Genomic DNA, 24,120 nt, shown 5'->3' with positions numbered 1-24,120 from the left:
GCCTTCATTAGAGAAAGGTAATGGAACATACAGTGAACATACAGATTAATGTTTACAGTGGAGGTCACGTAGATCATGTGAGCTGAGGTGTTGAATAGCAGACATGTAGTGTAGTAACTCCCTCACAGATGGTGTTATGAGGGGCATCGCGTGGTGTAGTAGTTCCCTCACAGATGGTGTTATGAGGGGCTTGACGTGGTGTAGTAATTCCCTCGCAGATGGTGTTATGAGGGACCTAACATGGTGTAGTAATTCCCTCACAGATGGTGGGTGTGTGTGTGTGTGTGATAATAATGATAATAATAATAATAATAATAATAATAATAATAATAATAACAATAATAAACGGTTTATTAATAGAGTTGCAGCCAGTGGCTGAAAATATACAAAGCTTACATGTGATTTAGACATAATAATATACGTTCAATATAATCACAGGGCTGTACAGTACATAAATCAGGAGTTGTTTATTATTTTAACAATAGATGGGATGGTGCTATTCTTATATCTATCAGTGCGGGCTCTTATGGGCTGCATTTTGTTGTAGTGGCAGACTGCGCGAGGTGGGCGGGGGAGTGTGTGTGTGTGTGTGTGTGTGTGTGTGTGTGTGTGTGTGTGTGTGTGTGTGTGTATTACAGGATTTCGCTCTGTTCTTCACGTTGAAGATTACCATTCAGTGAGCAGCAACAACCGATGGACCTGCATTACACATAATACAGACTGTGGACAGGTGTAGGCTACTGTAGATTTTTAACTGTGCAAGATTTATGTTGACCTTCATCTTTACTTGTCACCTCAGCAAGGTCATAAAAGTCATCCCGTGTATGAAACGGAACACACAGGACTACAGTCATTATCTGAACATAACTTTGGTTTATTTAAATTTTTACAATACTGACACATTTCTTCAGTTTGGAAAATATTCTGCCACTGTGATTACGTTAACCAAGCCTTTAGCCATTTTTGCCAGTTATTTCATGAATACAATTGACCTAATTGTCGTAACTGAAAGGCATTTCCATACATTGATATGTAAATCAACACACAATTTGCATCATTCACTATCGGCAACAATATTTGCATAACAAATTAACTATTATTTCATTAATACATTTAGCTGATTAGACAGGTTTTGGTCACCCTTTATCTACTACAACCATGAAATACCTCATTATCTCATAAAAATAAGCACACAGGTATGGAGTGAACTCATATTGCGCCACAGCTGAATAATAATAAACTACTGGTCACAATATTGCCTTATGGGTCACGCCTCTGAATCATATAATTGCACATTTAACTATCGATAACATCTTTTCTTCATGAAACTGAGTTAATCATCATTTGTGTGTGTGTGTGTGTGTGTGTGTGTGTGTGTGTGTGTGTGTGTGTGTGTGTGTGTGTGTGTGTGTGTGTGTGTGTGTGTGTGTGTGTGTGTGTGTGCGTGTGTGTGAACTTTTTTTTATTATTTGCTAAAGACATTCAGTGACCCCGCCTACATCATGTCCCATTCCCAAGTACAGTTTCTTTAGCATCTCATTAGGGGTGAAGTAATACAGTACTAAATTGGGGTCAGAAGGAATAAAAACAACGTAAAGGGAAGGTGAAAAAGAGTGAAAAAAGGTAACAGCTTGTTCATGTGGTTTTAAGAGTCGTATAAGATACACAGTATATGTGACAAGGATACGCAGTTGTGTCGTGTACGAAAGAGGCCACTGTTAGAGAGAAGTGAAATTAACCTCCTGACCTCCCTGCGGTCCTCCCTCGATAGTATCATTAGGGACAACCGTAACCTGTCTGTCTCTTAGTTTATACGCCACGCAGTAAAATATACAAGTGTAATATTTCTCTCGTCGCTTCTAACATTTGTTCACTCTGACAATAATTAGGTCTCGTAGGGCTATAAGTGTACATACGGCTCTTATGTTAATTTCAACACGGTGTATTGTTCGATATTTGGTTGTGACTAAACCTTACTTAAAGTGATAAAATGCATTCGCCTCCCAACCCAACGGTCTTCGGTTCGAACCCCACGACAGTTAACTGGGTGGTGTGTCCCCAGTCGACCCCACTGCTAAATAGGTGCATGACTGTACAGTTGAGGAAGTGAAAGGCGATGAGTGCAGGTTATTAGCCTATGGGCCCATTCACTTTCGCAGAAGATACTAATTTACATTCAATATGAAAACTTTTTGCATATTTTTCATAGCTAACTGCCAAATAAAATCTACTTTAGACATACCGGAATATATATATATATATATATATATATATATATATATATATATATATATATATATATATATATATATATATATATATATATATATATATATATAATGGCAATATCTAAAGCAAAATGTGCCGGTGAATCTGTCATCACTTTGGCAGTATGACTATAGGTAACAAATGACAATCATCAATATTAATAGGTATAATGAACTTTTAATCACCATGAAACTTCTATATTTACAGTTCTTGTGCCGCGAGCTCTTATATTCCTGTACATAAAAATTAGCTCTTCCTGCAGATTTCCCTACGAGGACTATGCTGACTATGGACCCGAAGACTTTGCCGAAGTTTACAATGGTGAGGCTTATGGTAAGTAGTCTGGGCTATCACAGTCGGAATGAGTTATCACGGGCTTAAGTCACCCACCCTCAGACTACACACCACCAACAGGCAGGGGAATACAGCTGTCTCTCCCCCAGAGTAGCGTGGGTTATGGCGTAATAATGTAAGCCCAAAGGATAAGTTATTCTACGGCCAAGTTATTTTCACAGATTAACTTGTCACTCATCTTCTCTACCCCTGGAACCATTCTTAACGGAAACGAGGGAGATGACACGTCGTTCCTGAGGTGACGAGGGAGTAACCCCTGGTCCCGCCTCTACCTTTAACACCATCATAGGTCATCAGCGGGAGGGCGGAGGGGGGGAGGGGGGATTCTACCTGTGGCTGACAGTTGGATCACTTACACGCACACACACGTTCACCTTAAACATTCATGCTCCAGCGTTGCTAGAACATGTAACACTCAAGCCAGAGATTTGTCCAACCTTGGTGCTCCCTACAGTCAGTCTGGTCTGACTGTGATACTTCAGCCATACTGTCTATCCAATCAAAATCCGAGTTCACATTATCAATGACTGGGGAGGTCTTTTTTTTTTGAGAGATGGACCAATATATAATTTCAAAATTGTTTCAGAGGAACAGCTTGAAATTTATTATCCCATACATTGTACTTGTATCCAAATATTCGCCGACCGCTGAATAACGAAAAAAATGCATTATTGAATTCTGTAAAAAAAAAAGATACAGAATACTGATTAAGAAGCAAAATTTCTCTTATTTAATAGAGGCCGTATAGGAGATTTTCCTTTGGCCTGTGTGTTCCGAATATCCTTACATACTTTATATATATATATATATATATATATATATATATATATATATATATATATATATATATATATATATATATATATATATATATAATCTTGGTCAGTACAATGATACATGTCTTGAGTGAATCATCTTCAGTACATATGGTAAGTGTAAGCTGATATCACAAGTCTATGGTTGGTGTGTTTACCCTGCACCAGCAGTCATCCCCCTACCAGTGATAGGAGCCACGACCAGCAGGCCCCCTCAGCCGGGCCCAGCACTCCCACAGTAAGAAAATAGAAGAAATTGGAATCAGTAGCAACAAGTTGTACTCTTAACATTCTTTTTTTTTAAATTAAGGTTGTATGAAAATGTATAAATCTTACTTTACGAAGATATAAAGTATAACTCCTGTTTTGTTTATATATAAAGAATAAATTCCGTCCAAGTACAGATAATAACATATGTATAATTATCCATAAAATGTTATTAAGGCAAATCTGTGATGCAAGATGTTGCTGCAGATGAAATTAATAATGGTTACAAAAAGTTATGTCCCAAAAACCCAGTGTTTACAATTTTATAAATACCTTTTCTCAAACTGTGCTGAAAACATGATGTTCATAGCTTCAGCGAGAGCCATCCCGGGTATTGGGCCCGTGTGAAATACGATTTAACCATTTGTTATTTTATTCATAATAACGCTGGCAACAAGAAGGTACAGGAGTTAGTCTTACTGGCGCCAAACTTAATGAGACAAAATTGTTAGAGTCACTGGAGTCAAACTTGCTAACAACAATGGTGTTGACGTCAAACTCAGAGGAATCAAACTTGTTGGCGCCAGACTTTCTGCCATCAAGCCTTTTAGATCCAAACTTTTGGTCGGACTCTCTTCTTACAGGCAGTTAAGCCAATTACTAATTGCTAATTGCAGTTCACTGAGTGCCAAAGTTTTGCATTATTATACTCACACGCTTACAAGCCTGTCGCCCCGACAAGGTTTCCCATATAGTAATATCACTGTTGATAGTGCATCTCATCTTAAATATATTTTAATACCGTATTAGCTTTAAATATCACTCTTGCTAACTTCATAGAAATCATTTACCAGCTGGGGTGAGCGAGATGATCACTTTACTGTAAGTTAGCCCAAAAGGCGAGAAAATCTATGTTGAGACTCATATATTTCTGTAGTCTCCCATAACTGTTTTTATCTGTACTATTTCTGAAGGCATTATTATTTATTTTTGCAATATTAAATTTAGACATTGATTTTCAAAGTTTTTGTAATCTCCCCCCCCATCAAAATGTCTCGAATGTAGAGATTATACATGCTTTATATGACCCACACAATATATATATATATATATATATATATATATATATATATATATATATATATATATATATATATATATATATATATATATATATATATATATATATATATATATATATATATATATATATATATATATATATATATATATATATATATATATATATATATATATATATATATATATATATATATATATATGTATATACATATACATATATATATCTGTGTGTGTAAAAAGTAAGAAACTTTTAGTATTTTAATTAAGTTATCAAGAAATAATCCTTATTATATTATTTATACAGATGTTCACTTATCATGTAGATGAAACAACGTACACATCTTCATCAACTCTGCAGTATAATCATGATATTGTATAATAAAAAATGTATATTTCTTATTGGCATATCTTCTTGGTGTTATACGTTACAAGTTATACCTTGGCAGTGTACCAGACATACCCCTATTAAGGATTGTCTCTAGGTTTGGTCCTATAGTTTCCTTTCGTGTTGGTGGACTCATAAACAGGAGATTTATTGCACACAAAGTCTCCAGTCACATTCGTTTACTTATTCCACCTCTAAATCTAAAACTAAATTCAGGGCTGACTACCCTCCATGCAGGACCAATAAGACAACAGACCTAAACCACTGATATCACACTTCTGAGTAACTCTTCAGAGGTGAATTCAATATTATTAAGTTTTAAACCAGGATTGACAGGCACAATTAATTCTAGTTAAATGATATTCGCAAAAGCAACTAACTTATAATTCTTGTGTAATGGAGTAAAAAGAAATAATGAGGCGAGTGTCTTAGAGAAGCTCTTGTGATGAAAGCCTCGCTCGCTACACAACCCTTGAGAGTAACGATTTAGCTGAGTAATTAAATCCAATTAATCACCATTATTACAAAATTATACAATATATACACATCATGTTTTGCGGCTTTTTATCCAAGATACAACAATTTGTTTTGATCAAGAAAACTATTTGAGTTTATATTACAGGAATAAGAAAAAACAAATATCAAAAGCCAACTAATGCTTTCTGAGTAAAAGAAAAAATTGCGAACTCTGAAGAGTGACTCCAGAAGGTGATGGTAGAGAGATGTAACACTCCTTTACGCTTCTTCCTCCTAGTTTGCCTCATATCCACACACTAGCTCTCATGTGTTTTATTAACCACTTGTGTTACCTAAAACTTCATCTTATCTCATTTAATGTGATATACTAAATCAATCAGAGATGATTAAAGAGTATAATCAATCATATATTCTTGTAATTTAAAGATATAACCCAAGTGTTGATGCCGATGTTAAACATATAATAAATAGTTATTTTTTATTTCTAAGAAGAAGTATTTTGTCGTTAATAATTATGAGAGATGCTAATAATAATATTAATAAACATAAAAATAATAATAACAATAATATTTAAAATAATAATATTTATATAATATCCACTTGAGTACAGCATTTTGGGTGGACACAAACCTGCACAAACTTGTTCCTCCTTCTGTGATCTTATTGACAAATTTTTGGTTCGTGTAAAGATAATATCATCACGTACTTGAATGATTGACATAAATATTTTTGTCCTATGTTTCAATTGGGAGAATTTTCTCGTGGTTGGACTCACTGTTAAAAAGACAACAATTGCGCCTTCATATGGGCACTATCAGATTTGCAACATCTTCTATTAATGGTTGACGATGCTGCAAAGTGCTTCGCATAATTTGATAATCTGATGCTGTGTTCTTTGTTGAAACTGAATTTGCAACTTCAGTATTACTAACTGCTGTTGTAATAATAGTAATTCCTTAGTTGTTATACATAGTAACAGCACTTACGGTAGAAGGAAGTGAAGTGCAGTAACAACACATGTTGCTCTTAACGAAAATAAGAGCAAATATAATAAGAAAATTAGCCTGTACTAAGGTGTCTGGGATAACTACCATGGTAGCAAAGCTTTTAAACAGGATTTTGGCTGAAATAATGAGGACTTTCTGTGGATAGAAGCTGTTCCAATACATAGATTTTTTTTCATCTCAGCGTAAAGCCTTAACAGATATATAAACACTTTAAACATATATTTGGGAGAAAAACTTAAATTTGATTACAGATAATACCTTACGTAAACCAAACAGCAGCTGACCAATGTGACCAACTTGCTGGGCTTCCACGAGCAGTGATGTGTGCATGTAGATTGGGTTATGTCATTGGCATCAAGTTCACCTGTGTCGAGGCATTAACCCACTATACATGGGAGGAGGGGCACATCACATTGAACTTATTTTCGCTGAGGCATCAGAAAATTCACAAAATGTACACAAAAGGTAACACGTTAATACATTGGTTGCGTATTATTGCAATAAAACTGATAAAAATCAACACGTTTTTCATCAACTTATGGAATTAATGTATCTGAACAGCTGTTACTCATGCAGTGCCTTTCTTACGTCCAAAGATAGCAGTGATATCATAAGCCCACAGAAATGCTGATTGTAGCAGCAGTTGTGCAATTTGATCATAATGACTAATTTAGATTTTCTAGAAAATGTATTGTTGCTGTCATGTTAATAACACATATCATAGCAAAACTTTTATCAGTTAGAGCGGCAGTAATAATTATTGTGGTCAAAGACCGTAACAAAACAATAATAGACATTTTTTACAAGAATACTCGCGTGAGGTTATCACCAACCAGTCCAACACCTAGTGAAATATTTTTGATACAAGTCAAAAAGATCACAGAAGAGTTAGTTAAGTGTAACACTGCATTTATTAATGAGATAAACCAAGTGTGGGTGGCTGCACTGGGCAGCACAGGTGTGTCCCCACAATGCTCTGCTCTCGTTAACTCAACACTGTGTCCTTCCTCAGACGGGGCGGGGGCCGGGCGCTGGTTGGCCTACAAGCAGACTCTGCCCTCTGCCATGGAACGGGCAAGGTGCAGAACTTCGCCTTATGCCAGGCCTAAATAAGGTCCAATTTTGCCCGTCATGAGTCTGCATAAGGTCCAATTTTGCCCGTCTAGAATCTCCATAACACCGTCGAATAGCGCCCACCGCGTCTAACTGAGCGCCGAATGCACCATCCTCAGTCATAATTTACTTTGACGAAGTTGCACCTGTACTAGTCAACCTACATTAAAGTTACACTATAATACCTTTTTTGAGTTTGCTTATGTATCTCAATAATACTCAATACGCTAGTCCCCTAAACATAACTTAAACCTGTTACTTCTGACATCCTTGGTAATATTTTAATACTATAAGTACAAATATGTAAAAGTTCTTAAAATCGTGCAATGAAAGTTGGTATTGTCGAGTCTAAGTACATATTCCCCTAAATAATTTGTCCCATAATTCTGACCCTCCTCACTGGTAAATGTTAAGACTATCATTCAATAAATGTCCAACCAACAATTGGTAACAGAGAATCTTCTGTGAAGTGTAGACAAATGTTAGTTCGTTAGTTCAACGTCATTTTAAGCTCTGATTATACCATCATGAGATGTTCATAGAATGTAACAATTATTTTGATAAAAAGATATATTGTATAGAATGTGATCAAATCAGCTTAACCGACTATATTGTCAATCCTTATATGGTGTATTAGTATAGATGAAACCCACTCTTGTTAGAGTAGAGGAGCGGTGACTTCCGTTCCGTGCATCCAAGTGTTTCTCTGGATTAGTGTTTCCTGTGCTGACAAGCTGTACGTAGTGTCCACGAGATGTGTGTGTCAGCGAGTGTGGTGAGGCAAGCGGGCAGTGCCGTCACTGGAGTGGTGCAGTGTTTACACAATCAAAAACTCATTCAGTGCTCCCTTCTTTGTAATACAAAAAAGTATATGAGCTTCTCTTTCCTTTTTACTATGAAGCTGTAATGCGAAATATATATATATATATATATATATATATATATATATATATATATATATATATATATATATATATATATATATATATATATATATATATATATATATATAACTAGAGTACAATCTATTACAGAAAAATACGAATCAAACAGCAGCTGCCGAACAACAGTGTGCAGTGTGAAATAGAAACCGTTTTTTGTACCCTGTGTCTAACTCCATAATCAGCTGATTTGATCACATCCAGGCACGTGTTTCTATCTTCCTTTGTCTTAGTGTAGGCTGAGGTGTGCGTCCGGGCGGCCTCCAGGGCCCCCACCACCCACACACACTCCACCTCACCTACTCAACCCATTGTTCTGGGCCACGTATTTCTCCTACTAAAGCCCGAAACACTTTTCCTTTTCTTAATGATTTTGAACTGTGGTTTATAATACGAGATGTTGTGTAAAGTAAGCGTTTGGTTGTATCAATGTTTTGTGTGTGGTGGATCATGCTGGTGGCTGTGGTGGTGGTGGTTTTGGGTGGCCCCGGCCTGGTGCGCTCGGGACGCGTCTCCCAGCGAGTGTTAGGAAAGCAGTCATCAGCAGGTATGTATTTTGTGATGTTATTTGTGAATCAGAAAGAAACTCAGCAATTTCGAACCCTGAAACCTCCTACTGTACGTTTGTTATTTTAGTTGTCCTGCACGGTACTTAATATGGAAATTGTCTAAATTTTGGCAAAAATTGCTCAGCCTTCCTTAAAAAATATATATATTTGTTAAACGCTTTTTTATTAAGAATTATTATTTTAAAATTGAAAAAGACACATTATAAACTAAAACTGTAAAAATTTAAACAATCTTGTCAAATAATCTCATGAAACAAGCTTCCTATTGTAAGAAAACATGTAAAATAATTCAAATTAGGGAACAGTAATGTCATTAGGAAAATATTATTATTATTATAATAAGTTTAATTCCTTAGCTGTAAGAAAAGTGATGAACAGGTCATTAATTGCTCTAAAACCCACATCATGAACCAATTTAGGACAATTGCTGCTCTGTCACAGCTTGTAAACAAATATTTTGAAATCTTAGCTTAAGAGTAAGGTCATGTCATTTCCTCATTACTGGGGAGATTGTGAGCTTAACTGAGATGGGTGAAATGTCTGTCGTTTATTCTAATTAATGAAATACTTAAAACTCATCTGAGTTAAATACTAAAATAAGATAATTATCTACTGATTAATATGTCCATTTATTATAACTCTGCGGATTAATAAACTATGCAGACATGTCTGGCAACATGTCGCAGCCCAACTCAGGCAAGTTCCTTTATAGTCAGTGGCCAGAGCGTCAAACCCTGTTGTTGTTTTAAGTTAAATTCTCAACATATGATGCCAAGAAGGTATTAGTAGCAAATGCTCGGTATTTCAGACGTGCTATGGTGTAAACTTATGGCACTGCACTATGTAACTACTGACCAGGTGCTGTCCAAGACAATTTTGTTGTGGTATATTGTACTGTAAGCTCGTAGAGCTGTAAGGGGCTTTGAAGCTCTGGCATCTTATTGGTGGTTCGGAACTGCTGTAGTTTGTCTAATATGTTGTGCTGTTTGTTTTGCATTTACAAAATTTCATCCATAGCAGTTGCTTCTTTTTGATTATCATCATTCAGCATTATAGTAGGCAACGGCTGTAACTGTGTCTTTGTAATAAATCCAAAATACTGTACGTATCGTTTATCCTTCTTTATCCTTGCTTTCCATCTACTCAACTTCTTAATGTATATCATGTAAGTATCATTTACCGCTTACTATTTTTTTCACATATCTAATCCCTACCCAGAGGGCGAAGGGTTATTGCTATCCTTTTGTATGTTCATATGTATGTATGTGTAAATATAAACAAAGTATCTCAAAACAGGTTTCATGACTTTAAAAAACCTGAAAGGTAGGTTGGTGTTAGGTTAAGTAGGTTGGGTGCTGGTCGACAAAAAATGGATTAGTTCTGGAATCAATAGGTCAAGGGTGAAAATTACAGGTCACCAAAAAGTAAACTGGGTTGATTGATTAGGAAATGTTAGTTATTATACTTCCAGGCTTATCAAAATTGGTGTCGTGTGTTTTTTTTTAACAATTTAATTAATATTTGAACTTGAGATCCTAAAATTTAAATTTTAGTTATTCAAAGTAAAGTTGCTTTTCTTTGCTTCATACACTCAACTTACCAAAAAAAGTTTAATGAACTATCAACTTTAAAATGTTGAATTTCGGTTACGTTCTGACGATGACCCCTGACTCAGAATTGTGAATCTGATCGTTGGTGGTGAATTCTCATATATAAATTTGCTTTTCCGGGTCGACACCTTATCTAACTTAACCTAACCTACTGATCAAGTTTATTAATGATGAGTTCATAAATTAAGGTATCTTTTTTTTCACAAACACGCAAGAGAACTCTGACCTTGAGCTATACCGCCACCTTAGTATTTTCCCCCACCCATAAGATATAGTTCTTCTCTTACCTATCAACTTCATTCTGCCACCCAATAAATTTTCTCCTTTTTCGCTGTGATTATAAAATTTATCAAAGGTCCATAAGAATCACTGACCTTAAGCTCTGACGTATATTCAGAAAATTAAATCGTCTTCCTAGGCTAACATTCACCCAATATTTTTTTTTTTTAATCTGCCTTCCTATTTTTATTGCACAGAGATAATTGCACTTAACCAATGACATATAGTATATAAAAATATATAAAAATAATTTTCTAGTTACCAACGATTTCCCTAATCTAGTTTAACGAAGAGAGAGAGAGAGGTCGTCCATACACATTAAAACTAGTGACTTTAACCTTTGGTCCTCGCGGTTGTTTGTACTTTCCTGATCACATTTTTGGTCTAATTTTTTTTTAATTTCTACACTATAGTGATTTTTTTATAGATTTTGAGTTTTAATATTAATTCACAATTGGTAAACGGCAAAAATAATGACACGCGTAAATAAGACCAATAAAAGCAAGTAGTAAGCCACGTCATACACTTATTTATTGTTGAAACATCTGTCTCATGTTTGACTTCCATCATCACTGAATCCCTCAACCCTAGCACACTGCTCCATGGAACAGGACCAGTGAAAAATAGCATTTAACAGTAAGCCCAAGTATTTACCCTCACCGCCAGACTTAACAGAATCTTTAATGTCCTGTTATACTGTATTTCCAAAGGTTTTCTACTGAATGAGGCAAAAAGGTTTACTATATAAAGTATTTTCCTCTGTGACTTCAATTATATTATCGGTACCTTAACATATCCTTCTAATCTGAGTGCTCTAATTTTCCTGAAATTGTTAGTAATTACTCCCCTGTAAACTCTGAAGTTAGTCAAAATTTATAACTATCTAAGGCGTTTCAGTCATTTGTAAACAGGTATAGTAAGTGCCTTTGGATTTCAGATGTAATATTGGCCTTCCAGTGAGGGCTGGAGGATTTTCGATTAAATTATTTACACAAAATAGTCTTCCGGTGTTTTGTTTTGTTTTTCTTTTTAGGGGGTAAAATAATATCAAGATTATTTTCTGTATGGGAGATAAAAGTTTGCTGCAGCATGATAGAACCTTAAAAAAAAAAAACTTAAATTTATGAGATTTGAAAAAAAAATAGTAAAAAAAAATGATAATAAAATATGGAAAACTGGTAGAAAAAACATCTGAAATAGAAAATGAGTATAATGGCGGAAGACGATGAAGAAAAACTAAGAAACAACATTAACTTTTCAAGTGATCAGTCAAGCAGATGTTAAATGCTGTCTTTAAAAAGTATAACATTGCTTAAACAACTAAAATCTTGAAGCCCGTTCTTCAAGTTAGATCATACATTATTCAACAAGTATTACAAAGTATGGTAGATACGTGTCAAGTAACACCAACTGTAACAGGTGTTATCCACGTAATTACTGAATACACAACAACGGATCTACGTGGCAACAATTAAAGATATGAAGAGAAAACGTGACTCCTACAAATAAAAACACGCACGTAAAAAAGGTAACACCACAAGGATATCAAGATACCAGAATTATTAAACACTGTATCTTAATATAATGTTATGGAACATATGAGTGTAGCCGAGGTAGAGCAAAAGTTCCACAACATGCTTAAGGAAAGCGAAAAGGAATGACTGGTGTTGTAAATACAAGTAAATTACGATACTGTATCATATTACATTTAGTACAAGCTAATAACTTTCAACAAATAAAGTAATTGGTAATCCTAATGAAAACTAAATGAACAAATTTACACACACATAACACAGCAATCAACATGGTAGTCTCAGGACGCACCAACAAACTCCCTATATATATATATATATATATATATATATATATATATATATATATATATATATATATATATATATATATATATATATATATATATATATATATATATATATATGTATATATGTAAGTAAACCACTGTAGGTGCGCGTGATCCAAGTATATGCTGATAACCACAAGGAAACAAGAAAACAAGAAAACACGAAGTTCCCAAACGCTTTCGTGTAATTCACATCTTCAGGGGTAGTGAGTACAGACAAAGGAGTAATACTTGACAAGGCTAATATATACAGTCTGAAGATGTGAATTACACAATAAGAGAACATGAATATAAAATTAAAGCAGTTTAGTTGGAATTGTTAGATATTACTCGTGGCAGCATCATTAACTACTGTTACATATTCTAGTTGACCTTTACTTGCACTGAGATGATATTCAGAATGATACCACACTCAACAAACAACAAGGTACAGCAAAGGTTACGACTGAGTCCTATTTAGTATTTTATCTTTTTTGGTTAACTGGCTACGGGTTAATACAGTTGCTTCTCAGACAGGAGCCTCATGAGTGATATGTCTAGTTATGCTATTGGAATGATGTCCTTACACACCAAACAATTACCCAATTTCATTTTACTCGTAAATAAAACTAAAAATAAAAAATCAGGAGTAAAATTATTAAACACTTATGCTATCATCTGAACACCAAGAATGAAGGACAACCGTTTCACATGGAATTTTGCAACCGCAGTAAACTATCAAAAATTATAAATAATACAATAAAAGAAGAAATAGGAAGACGCATATTGTGACTTAATCTTCGTGGTAATATTAATCCCAAATTGTGTTACAGTGCTGACTGAATTGACACATCAGTAATATAAAAAGGAATTCAGTTGTATTCCTTGTGATACCTGAGCAACTTAGAGTCTCATTATTTACGTTTGCCAATGGCCAGATACCCTTCCTTTGACTTTTTCCAGAAGTTATTCGTGACGAGAGCCTCACACGCGGAGACTATACCAATTATTTGGGTGTTTCGTTGCTTTCCTTGACAGCTACTCGTCAATGTTCTTGAAATGTGAATATTTTGTAAATTCTTCGGTTGCATCTTGCAAGAGAATTTGAGTCAATGCAATAATACATCAATGTGCTCTTGGGCGACATATGCCTGAGTTATCTTCAAAGAGACGCCCCCGGCTTTCAGGATTTATTGCGTTACCAAGACAGAAGCTCATCTTTGTGGTACAACCCCCTACTAAACACACTTCTTTATATATATATATATATATATATATATATATATATATATATATATATATATATATATATATATATATGATAAAATCACACGGAAAAAGGGAAACAACGGAGCACCTTTTCCGTGTATTATCAAGATTTATCTTATCCACGTTTTCATTGTGGATCTACATGAAATATATATATATATATATATATATATATATATATATATATATATATATATATATATATATATATATATATGGCTGGTACACATATAAAGAGAGTGCACCTTTAAGTATTGGTGTGTGTGTGTATCAGCTTTGTCATCAGGTGATGGTGTGGAGGAGGATGAGGAGGGGGTGGGAGGGGGAGGACGAGGGTGACAGGGGTGGTGATGAGTGAGGAGAGGAGTGAGGGGGGAGGAGGAGAGTGTTGAGGATGAGGAGGGTGATAAGAAAGGTGAGGAGGAGGGTAATGAGCGGGGTGGGGAGGGGGAGAAAATGGGGTGACAAGAAAGGTGGGAAAGGGGAGGGGAAGGGGAGGAACAGTAAAAGTAGGGGAAGGAGAATGAGCGGGGTGAAGGAGGGGGAGAGAGGGAAAAGAGACGAGCTGATGTTACCTTGAAGACGAGTGGAAGTTGCTGGGGGCGGAGCGGGAGGTGGAGAGGAGTATGTGGGAGTGGAGGAGGAGTGAGGGAGTGTGTAGGAATGGAGGGAGAGTCGGGGAGTATATGGGAGAGTGGGGAGTATATGAGAGTGGGGTGGGGGAGTATATGGAAAATATCATTACGTTGGAAAAACATAGTTACGTTGAATTGGAAAATCGTCAGCCAATAACACTAAGGAATTCACGTCAGGTCATTGTGAGAACAGACCAATGAAAATCTGTGATGTACACAGGGTGATACAATGAGTCTAGTGTGGCAGCATTATGTTAGTGTTAAGGTGCAGGCACTGCTTGCTTCCTCTCACTTTCAGCTACCAGTACACAGCCTCTTTACCATCAAGACTCCTGCTGTTTATGTGTATGTCTACTGTATACTTGTGTGTATTTAATTAAAGATAAACACACAGACGAAGAGATAGATCAGTTTTTCCTCATCAGATATTGTTCCTTATCAGTCCGTCATCTCCACATTAACCCGTGTGTGACTGTCTTCATACTGTGCTTATTGATATGAATGAAACAAGAATGACACACATCAACGTTTATTGTATAACAGAAATTACCTACGCGATTTTTTTAAAGAATTTTCATTGTACAAAACTATTGCAAGTAGTTGTGCAGTTAAAAAACGGGTTATATAATAGATATTGATAACAGCTCTTGTATGAGACGAACCCTTAATCTGAACGTATAGGACGAGTGCATTCATTATCAAAATATTAATGCTCACTCCGTCATTTTTCTTGATACAATTAAAAGTACCAAATGGTTTCTTCTCATTATTGATGTTAAATTAATCCTTGTCATCCAGCAGCTGAGATACACAAGAAATGCTGAGGTGATATTGATGTTCTAATATATTTCTGTATATGTATTAAACGAGTAATCTAAGTTAGTAAATACACTAGTCACCACCAATTAAGCACACTGTGGTGTTACTCAGCTGGTCGTGTTCTTCACGAGTGCTTCATAAAAAAATGCTATGAGATAAAAATTCATTATACAATAGTTATCTCGTAATTTACATTTTCTACATATTTTGTAAGAGAAACAAAAATAAACATGTAAATTGTTAAAAAATAAATTATAAGAAAACAATATAGACTACAATTAAATGTATTTTCTTCCCTTTTCTTTGGACAAAAAAGCCTTACACGACGTACACATTCTAAGACAGAGGTGCAAAGAAAACAACATTTCATAAATAAGACATTAAAGTTCCATATTAGTCTTGATGGCTGTTGGTACAATCTGAGGTCATTATCAAGCACATATTGATACATACATGTGAGTTTTAATATACAGTAGCACTAATACTAATTAATAATAAATTTACAAATTCAACTATTGCTTTCATATTCTTAACTCGGATAGTCAACAAGACATTAACATAATGACACCCATCTTTGTTATTATTCATTTTTAGTTATAGATTCCCTCGAAAAATTGCACTAATTGCCTTTATCTTCCGGACACTACAATAAAAAATACATGTTATCATGGCTCTGTAATATTACTATATATTCTAACTAAATTATAATGAAAATCGCGAACAAAGGTTTTGAATGTGGTATAATAATATGACGAGCAAATGCTCCCAAACCAAGTATCATGGCAGAAACACAACTCCAGCTCTTATTGTCGTGCCTGGATCTTCGTGGCAATAAAGATTCCTAACCCTTTACCTGAACAAGAAAAGTTCATCTGTTTCACGACTGTCCTGATTCAACTTAACTTCCAGGGGATAAGCTCACCATAAAAGAACACCTCTGGCCCAAGCTTTTATAACAGTCCTGCAACTCCTGCCTTGAAAGCTAACAAGATTCAGCATCTCTTTTGCTGTTCGCTAAAAAGGAAAAGGTCATTCTGCCTCACGGCATTTTTCTGGTCCTACTACCGTCGGAGGCACCTTATGACATAAAGGAATAACCCTCACCCACATTTCTAAACCAGCACTAGTCGCCATCCGCCATGCTTGCTAACAATACTTAACACCCATTTTGTCCTTAAACCAAGCGAGCTGTCATCCACACAAGATCTCTACATTTTCCGCCTAAAAGCAGTTGTCGGAAGCAACACGCGTCTCACCAGTGGTGGGCTTCCTGTGTTACCCACCACTTACAGTACATCATACGCCATGAGACCGAAACACAAAGAAGTTTAAGGGAACAGTAATCGGTTTCACCAGAGCTTGGCCACTTAATTATCACCTCATCTAACTTATAATTAAATATTAACTATCGAAATATGGTATAAAATAATCCTTATCTCCAAGACACAAAGGTTAATTACCGTATTAGTTTCCTTTACGAGCTGCAGCCGTACTGACCGTAAACAGTCTTGGTGAAGCGCCCCACTTTAGTTATACTAGTTATTAGGTAAAATGTTATTAAGAATTTATACATTATCTTTCAGACTTATGACCGCCATTGGTCATGAATATTCATTTTTTTATATAAATGACCAAAGCTTCATAACAAAAGACTATGCAAACTTGAAATTAAAAACCGTACTGTATATAACCGTAACTTTCATTTTAATACAGAACAAATTATCGGTGGAATGTGGTAAGTGGTGCACCAGACAGATGTACTTTTCTATTTCCTGATGTACAATCGGCGTCGACGTAACACATACAGTGTAACTGCAAAAAACTAAGAGCGAAGACTTTTTGTTAAACTTACATAAACTGATGTATATTTAAGGACCTGATGTTGATATGTATTCCAGGGAGCTCATATGTTTCTTAAAGATGGTCTTAATAGGTTGGCTATTTATTTTGCCCGTTACTGTAACATGACACCATGGAAAACGGTAACAAACAAAAAATATTAATATCTGAATTTCATCTGTTGTGGGAGGTAAAATTCTACTACGAGAATATATTTGAGTCAATTACTCATTCATAATTAAAAAAATTGTACTGCAAGCTTTTTCGTAATAATGACCAGAAAGAAATCCGTCTCAGTTCAAGGTAAGTAAAAGAGGAAAACGTCAACTGGCTACCATTTCGAATATCGTATTTGACGTCACAGAAGAGATGATGTCAGTTTTCGATACATTACTTCTTTCTCACTGATAACATTTACAGAACGAGTGCATATATATTTTTTATTTGTTTGAGGATGAACTCGTTTTCTGGGACACAAATATGTTTTTTAGGTGTACCAGGAGAGTTGTCCACTGGTTCAGAGTATCGTTTCTACTCTCGTAAATATAAATGGCAGCAACAGCTGGCATGCTCTAGAAAACCGCCAAGTTTTATTCCGCTATAGAAAATGTAAAGGTCTCAACTCTCGAAAGGCATTCGGACACCTAGATAAAAATGCCAAAAGGAACAAACTAGTCGATACATACAATAGCTTCGCTTGAGATTGATGTATAAATAACTAGACACAAATAGATCTGAGGTATCAGCTTACCAACTTTCACTATTTATTTACCCCATATGACCAAATTAGTTCATAACATCTGAAGTACCAAATATCTTGTAATGCGAGTAAGGTGCTTGCATTGACATTCAAGATTGTACTACAGCAATATTTCAAAGAATAACAGCATCCTGCTCTTCACCGTAGCGATACCGTCAACTTCACATGGTTATGTGATTATGATATCTGGGGATATATATTTAGAGGCGTATACACATTTATATAGTTTGTCAAAAAAAAAAGGAAATCACTCATGCAAGAGATTAAAGGAAAATTTCATGTCACAAACGAAGGTGTGTAGTTCATCACAAGGTCGTCCTATCAGCTCGTACTCTAAAGATTCCTTTTGCTGTAAGAGCATGCACTTCATCCTTGCCTTCCTCGCCCCCTTACTGGTTCCCGCTCCTTGAGCCTCTGAAGACCCAGCTTCTTGGCCTTCACCTTCGTCTCCCGGTACTGCCCTCTCATCGCTGGTATCTCCGGGCGGCGCAGTAGGACCCTCTAAAGAAATATCTGTTAGATTTATATTACCAGAGATAGAACGTTCTTCCAAATTGGAGTATTCTGGAAGGTTCTGGTCATTCAAGGCTTCGGGTGAGGGTGCTGAGTTTTCCGCCTGCTCTGGGAGAAGAATAACGTCTACTACAGGCAAAGAAAGGCGAATTCTGTCCATCAGTAAATCTTTTGCAGCGTCACGTCCAGTCGACTTACTTAAAGCGTTTTCGCGAGGGTTCAAGACCCTGCGAGGGAGGGTGATTCTTCCGTTGTCCCCAGAAAAGTTTTCATTAAACATCGCAACTTGCTCCAGAATCCTTCGTAAGCTCCCTGTAGCCCCTGCTATCTCTCCCAAGTCGTTGTCGTCAACATCGCTGTGACCTTCATCCAGGAGCATAGGGTGAATGTGTTCTGACATCACTGCAGGTTTAAGTCCAGATGGAAAATCGTCTTCGTTATTGTCCTGGGGTTCGCAAGGGGGTTCTGATTCAACGACTATGTCCTGAGCAGACTCGGAGTTGCCGATATTCTGTGGGAGGTTTTGGAGGCTCTGGTTGGGTGGGAGGAGAGACACTGCATCGCTGACATCGACGGCAGCTGTGTCGGCATCGTCTAAGTCATAGGAAGCTCCAAGCCATAAAGAAGGTCCGCGAACTGGAAAGACAGATAAGGTAGGATTATTCATGCCATTTATATGAAAATAACGATATGGTTGTATAAACGGCAGGAAGAGAAGACAATTGTGGTAAAATAGTATCTGAAGTCAGTAGTCGGTTCAAAAGTAGTAATACAAGTCGAATTTGTAACAGAAGCTTTAAAGTTAACAGCGATAATGTAAATTGTAACAACAGTGGTAACAACAGACGTAGTTGTCGGTGTAACATTAGTGATTTGACAATAATAGCTCTCTCGTTACTGTAGAAAAGTTATTCTGAATTTCACCTGTCTATCTGCAGGTCTGTGCAGCTGAGCGCCCCACTATGATGTACAGTTGCCTCCATTTATAACGGGTACAGTGGCTGGCATGTCTTATGAGATGTGGCACCACTGTTTGCTTACATCTTATTACACCTAGTAGTAGTAGTAGTAGTAGTAGTAGTAGTAGTAGTAGTAGTAGTAGTGTGTGTGTGTGTGTGTGTGTGTGTGTGTGTGTGTGTGTGTGTGTGACTATATTTGTAGTACGTTAAATTACAAATTGTCTATATATGATGGCATCACAGTCTTTATCCCAGGTGATACAAATGTAATCCCGAAAATAATATCTGCTCTAGATATTATGTCTGCTATACGGCGGGAAGTTATGATGACACAATAATTCATCAGTAGTCGATTGTGGGCGACCGCAGAAAGGGATTTTAGACTGCTCAAATATTTCGTAAAACACATTTGCGTTTGGCAGATACTTTTTAATGTATTTGAATTGTAATTTGCGGCACGAAATGGTAGTGGTATGACTTTGTGTAGGGACGAGTTGATTTTAGTACGAGTAAACATGTTATTGGTCCCATAAGCCTGAAGGACCGTTAGTTTAAGTGAATGCATCACACTAGATACTAATCCATGGTACTCAAGGAATCAGTGTAAATCTAGTTACCCATTCGCAGCTCTGTATAGTAAGGGCGTCCTAGGTATGAACCAATGAATTTTAGGACTGGAGGAGAGCTCTGCATCCACTCGCCCACCGCACCCCTACAAGTATCTAGCAACGGTTTTTATATCTTTTCGAACTTCATTAATTATCTCGCTGGCATCAGAGTAAAACTTATTTTGTGGGCAATATTACAGATTTTCTCATTAGGTACAGATTTTCAGATTTCTCAGAATATTGAGGGCAACATTACAGGTACTCGAAAGGTCACACAATTTTACCGAAACGAACAGTATTTTTTTTTCATCACATGTGTCACAATTGTATTATGCTTTGTATGTATTTAAGTGTCAAATGTGTTGCCGTAAATTATGTCACAATTCCATGTTAATATTTTCAGGTAATTACTCTAATAAATAAATGTTCGTTCCCATCACTGGCAGATTGGCAGATTTTACTTACTCATCACTTTTCTTTAATCGGCTTTCATGTTTCGTTTCTAATTCGCAGTAAATTCCTCTCATTAATATTATGTTGGTTTCTCTTTCTCTTATCGTTACGCCTATCGGGAAAACAACTCATAACGCGAAAGGAACAACACTAGATTTTCGTCCTGCTATTTACGTTTCACACCACAACATTATCATCATCATTATTATATTATTACAAGATACATTTCGCTCTAGATGTTCCTTAATACTGAGCCAAGTTGTGCGTTATGGGTATAATTCTCCTCAAGTTATACTCCACATATCAGATCTTCTCATCCCGAAATTATAGAGCATGTTTGTTATTGCAAATATCAAGAGTGCTCGTGGCTACGTATCCCGAGTTACGTTTATTGAAGACCTTTCCAAAACTCAATAACATAATATCACGTGAGTTTATATCGTGCACAACAAACCTCTTTTGAACAATGTAAATGGAATAAGATTTACTCCCACGTATATCTAGTTTAATAATATACTTTCTGAGTAAATTTATACATTAAATAAGAAGGTGAAGTTATATGAGATCATGTAGCACTCTAATGGATTTCACAGGTTGGCTATTAACACAAGATATATCAATTAGCATTACTATCAGTCTTCTGTCAGTCACCGCTTCTTCTGTCAGTCACCGCTTCTGTCAGTCACCGCTGGCTCCTACAAGATGGACTCTAACGGATGATGTAAAATTTATGTCTGGGTTCATTAACATTGTTTGCCAAGAGTATAATGTTGACTTTGTGAATCTGTTGCCTCCGGAATATACACATCACCGAGAAGATTGGCAATGGATTTCTTTTTCACCCGACTGTGTGTGTGTGTGTGTGTGTGTGTGTGTGTATGTAGGTAAGAAGCAGGCGTCTGAATGTAGGTATAGGTGATGGAGGGTCTTAAGGTAGGTAGTTAAGTGTTAAGTGTTAAGTTAAGTGTAGGTATTAAGGGGACGAGTGTATATATGTTAGAGTGAGAGAGACAAGTGTGTGAAGATATGTGTGAGTGGCGACGAGTGTGTTAGTGTAAGTGTGAAGGGAATGAGTGTATAAGTATGATATGTTAGGACCAGGTGTAATGATGTTAGTGTGAGAGGGTCAATTGTGTGAGTGTAAGCGTGAAAGGGGTGTGAGAAGGACGAGTATGTGGGTGTAAACGTGAGAGAGAGGGTGTGGGGGTGTAGGTGGAACTGGGACGTGTACGTGTATGGAACCTTGTCAAAATGAGAAGAATATTAGTTCATGACCACTAGGAGGTATCTGTATACTGCCTTCCCTGTGTCTTAAGAACTGCATGACACACTGTATGGGGAGGGGGGGTCCCAGAAAAATGTCTCTGCCTCCTTCCTTCCCTCCCTCCCTGCCTGCTTCCTGAGACACTAACAGTTGGAGTGGGGGAGGGAAGGAGAGAGGGAGGGAGGGGGAGGGGAGGGGAGGGAGGGAAGGAGGGAAGAAGGGAGCAGGAAGGAAGGGAGGGAGGGAGGGAGGGAGGCAGGGACAGTTTTCTGGGACACCCTATATATATATAGTGGAGAAGACATGTGCTAGGGGAGAGTTATTGTGACGTGAAGTTAGTTGTAATGCCCGAGGAAGTTTGTAGGAGTAAGCCAGTCTGAGGGAAGTTATATGTGTTACGGTACGTGCATTTATACTCGTGTGTGTGTCAGGTGAAGTTGTAACTAATTTACCTTAGTGACTGTAAGTACGTTTGCGCGTGAGATTGTGCTTTCATCTTGTCTAACTGAGTCTGGGTGTATAACTAGAGATTGACACTAATTGGCTCAGTGTTTCAGGCAGATATAAATTAAAACTTTTTCTCTCACTCTTATCATCCTCTATCAGGCAACATCATTCATCTTCCCTCGTCACCTTTATTCATCTGCCTCATTTCGTCCCCACCCTCCCATATTCCTCCTAATCTCCTCTAAGTCACCACATGTCCATTCTCACCCCACCATCTTCTCTATTCCCCCTTCCTCCCTAACCCCTGGCAAGACTCACTGAAAGCCTGGTGAAGGAAGGTCTTGAGAGGAACGAGGTCCTGGGGAGCTGCCAGGTCACCCCCGAGCTCCTGACAGTGGCGGTGTGCAGCAGTCCAGTTGAGCTGAGATCCTAGGGAGAAGTAGAGGCACTGCTCACCAACCCGCTCAGCTACCAGGCCGAGACCCACCTCCGGACACGACGGTGCTGCAAGTACAGGCAGGAGACTTAGGTACAACTGGTTAGGATATATATTAAATAAAGAAACTTTTTATTTGATTGGGAAAGACATGTAAGATAACAACGAAAAAATTATGTTAAGATGTATCGTCTCGCATAACTCCTCATGTCAACATAAAATTGTGCAGGTGATTTACTGAAAAGCAATATTTACTATATATTCTAAAAACATCCATCTGCTTTAAAACAGATCTTTATGTAAATGCTTCTCTAAACACCACGATTTTGCTTCTTTCCCGGTAATCTAAAATGTATTCGCCACCCACCCCTCCCCCTCCCTCTCAATACATGTCCTTCAAGGTGTCTACGTTTTATCTGCTTAATCCCCCTCTGTTCTATTATTAATGCATCCCTCAGACAAAGCAAATGCCCTAATGAATGGAAAACCGCATTTGTCACCCCTATCCCCAAGGTCCCCACCCCACAGTCCCCTAACGACCTCAGGCCAATTGCCATTACCCCCATACCCAGTCTACGCTGTGAAGACTTTGTTTTTGAGTGGGCATTTGCTCGTATTTATCAGTCAATTGATCCACAGCAATTTGGAAATATGAGGACCTCCTCTACATCACACTGCTTAGTTAGTTTCCTGGATTTCCTGCACAAAAACCTGCGGAAACGTAAGACATCACTGGCCGTTTCCCTTGTTGACTTCAGAAAGGCTTTTGACCTTGTTGATCACTGTACTGTTATCAACAAGGCCATTGCACTAGCGCTGCCCACCAACCTGGGTAAACGCAAGCTGCACTCACTATTTTATCGACAAATTCTTTGATATAATTTTGTCTTTCTTTCTGGTAAATCGAAATAAAGCTGACAACGTAAGCCGTCAGTTTCATGCCGAGTTTGAAATAAAACTTTATCTACGTTGAGGAGTTCACAAACAAACAAATATTTAATGCATTTTCTCCCTCAATCCCTTTCATAAATGTATTAGGAATATTAAACACAGATTATGACGAGATTTCATACACACAGCATTTGGATCATTTGTATTTCATCTTAAAGTCATAATGGTTTTCACTAAGAAAATACAAATATAGTAAGATATAGACGTACAGTTCACCCA

General features: G+C 36.9%; 2 protein-coding genes across 9 annotated transcripts in view; one reads left to right on the top strand and one right to left on the bottom strand.

Annotated features, from left to right (window-relative positions):
• The window catches only part of LOC121853830 (KH domain-containing, RNA-binding, signal transduction-associated protein 2-like), a 167,473-nt gene extending 157,150 nt beyond the window's left edge, over nucleotides 1–10,323 (top strand). The window contains exons 6-7 of the mRNA XM_042348206.1: nucleotides 2,531–2,601; nucleotides 7,609–10,323. Coding sequence (XP_042204140.1) covers nucleotides 2,531–2,601; nucleotides 7,609–7,709 — 172 coding nt within the window. The 3' untranslated portion in view covers nucleotides 7,710–10,323. The remainder of the gene's footprint in view (nucleotides 1–2,530; nucleotides 2,602–7,608) is intronic.
• Nucleotides 10,324–15,365: 5,042 nt separating this feature from the next.
• The window catches only part of LOC121853899, a 38,567-nt gene continuing 29,812 nt past the window's right edge, over nucleotides 15,366–24,120 (bottom strand). For all 8 annotated transcript variants that reach the window (XM_042348284.1, XM_042348291.1, XM_042348285.1 and 5 more), the window contains exons 4-5: nucleotides 22,833–23,018; nucleotides 15,366–19,419 (exon numbers count right to left, since the gene is read on the bottom strand). In XM_042348284.1, coding sequence (XP_042204218.1) covers nucleotides 18,518–19,419; nucleotides 22,833–23,018 — 1,088 coding nt within the window. In that variant the 3' untranslated portion in view covers nucleotides 15,366–18,517. The remainder of the gene's footprint in view (nucleotides 19,420–22,832; nucleotides 23,019–24,120) is intronic.

This window comes from Homarus americanus, unplaced genomic scaffold (assembly GCF_018991925.1).
Source record: "Homarus americanus isolate GMGI-L3 unplaced genomic scaffold, GMGI_Hamer_2.0 scaffold18703, whole genome shotgun sequence".
NCBI lineage: Eukaryota > Metazoa > Arthropoda > Malacostraca > Decapoda > Nephropidae > Homarus > Homarus americanus.
The sequence above is the reverse complement of the archived record's forward strand: the minus strand, read 5'-3'. Positions and strand labels throughout refer to the sequence as shown.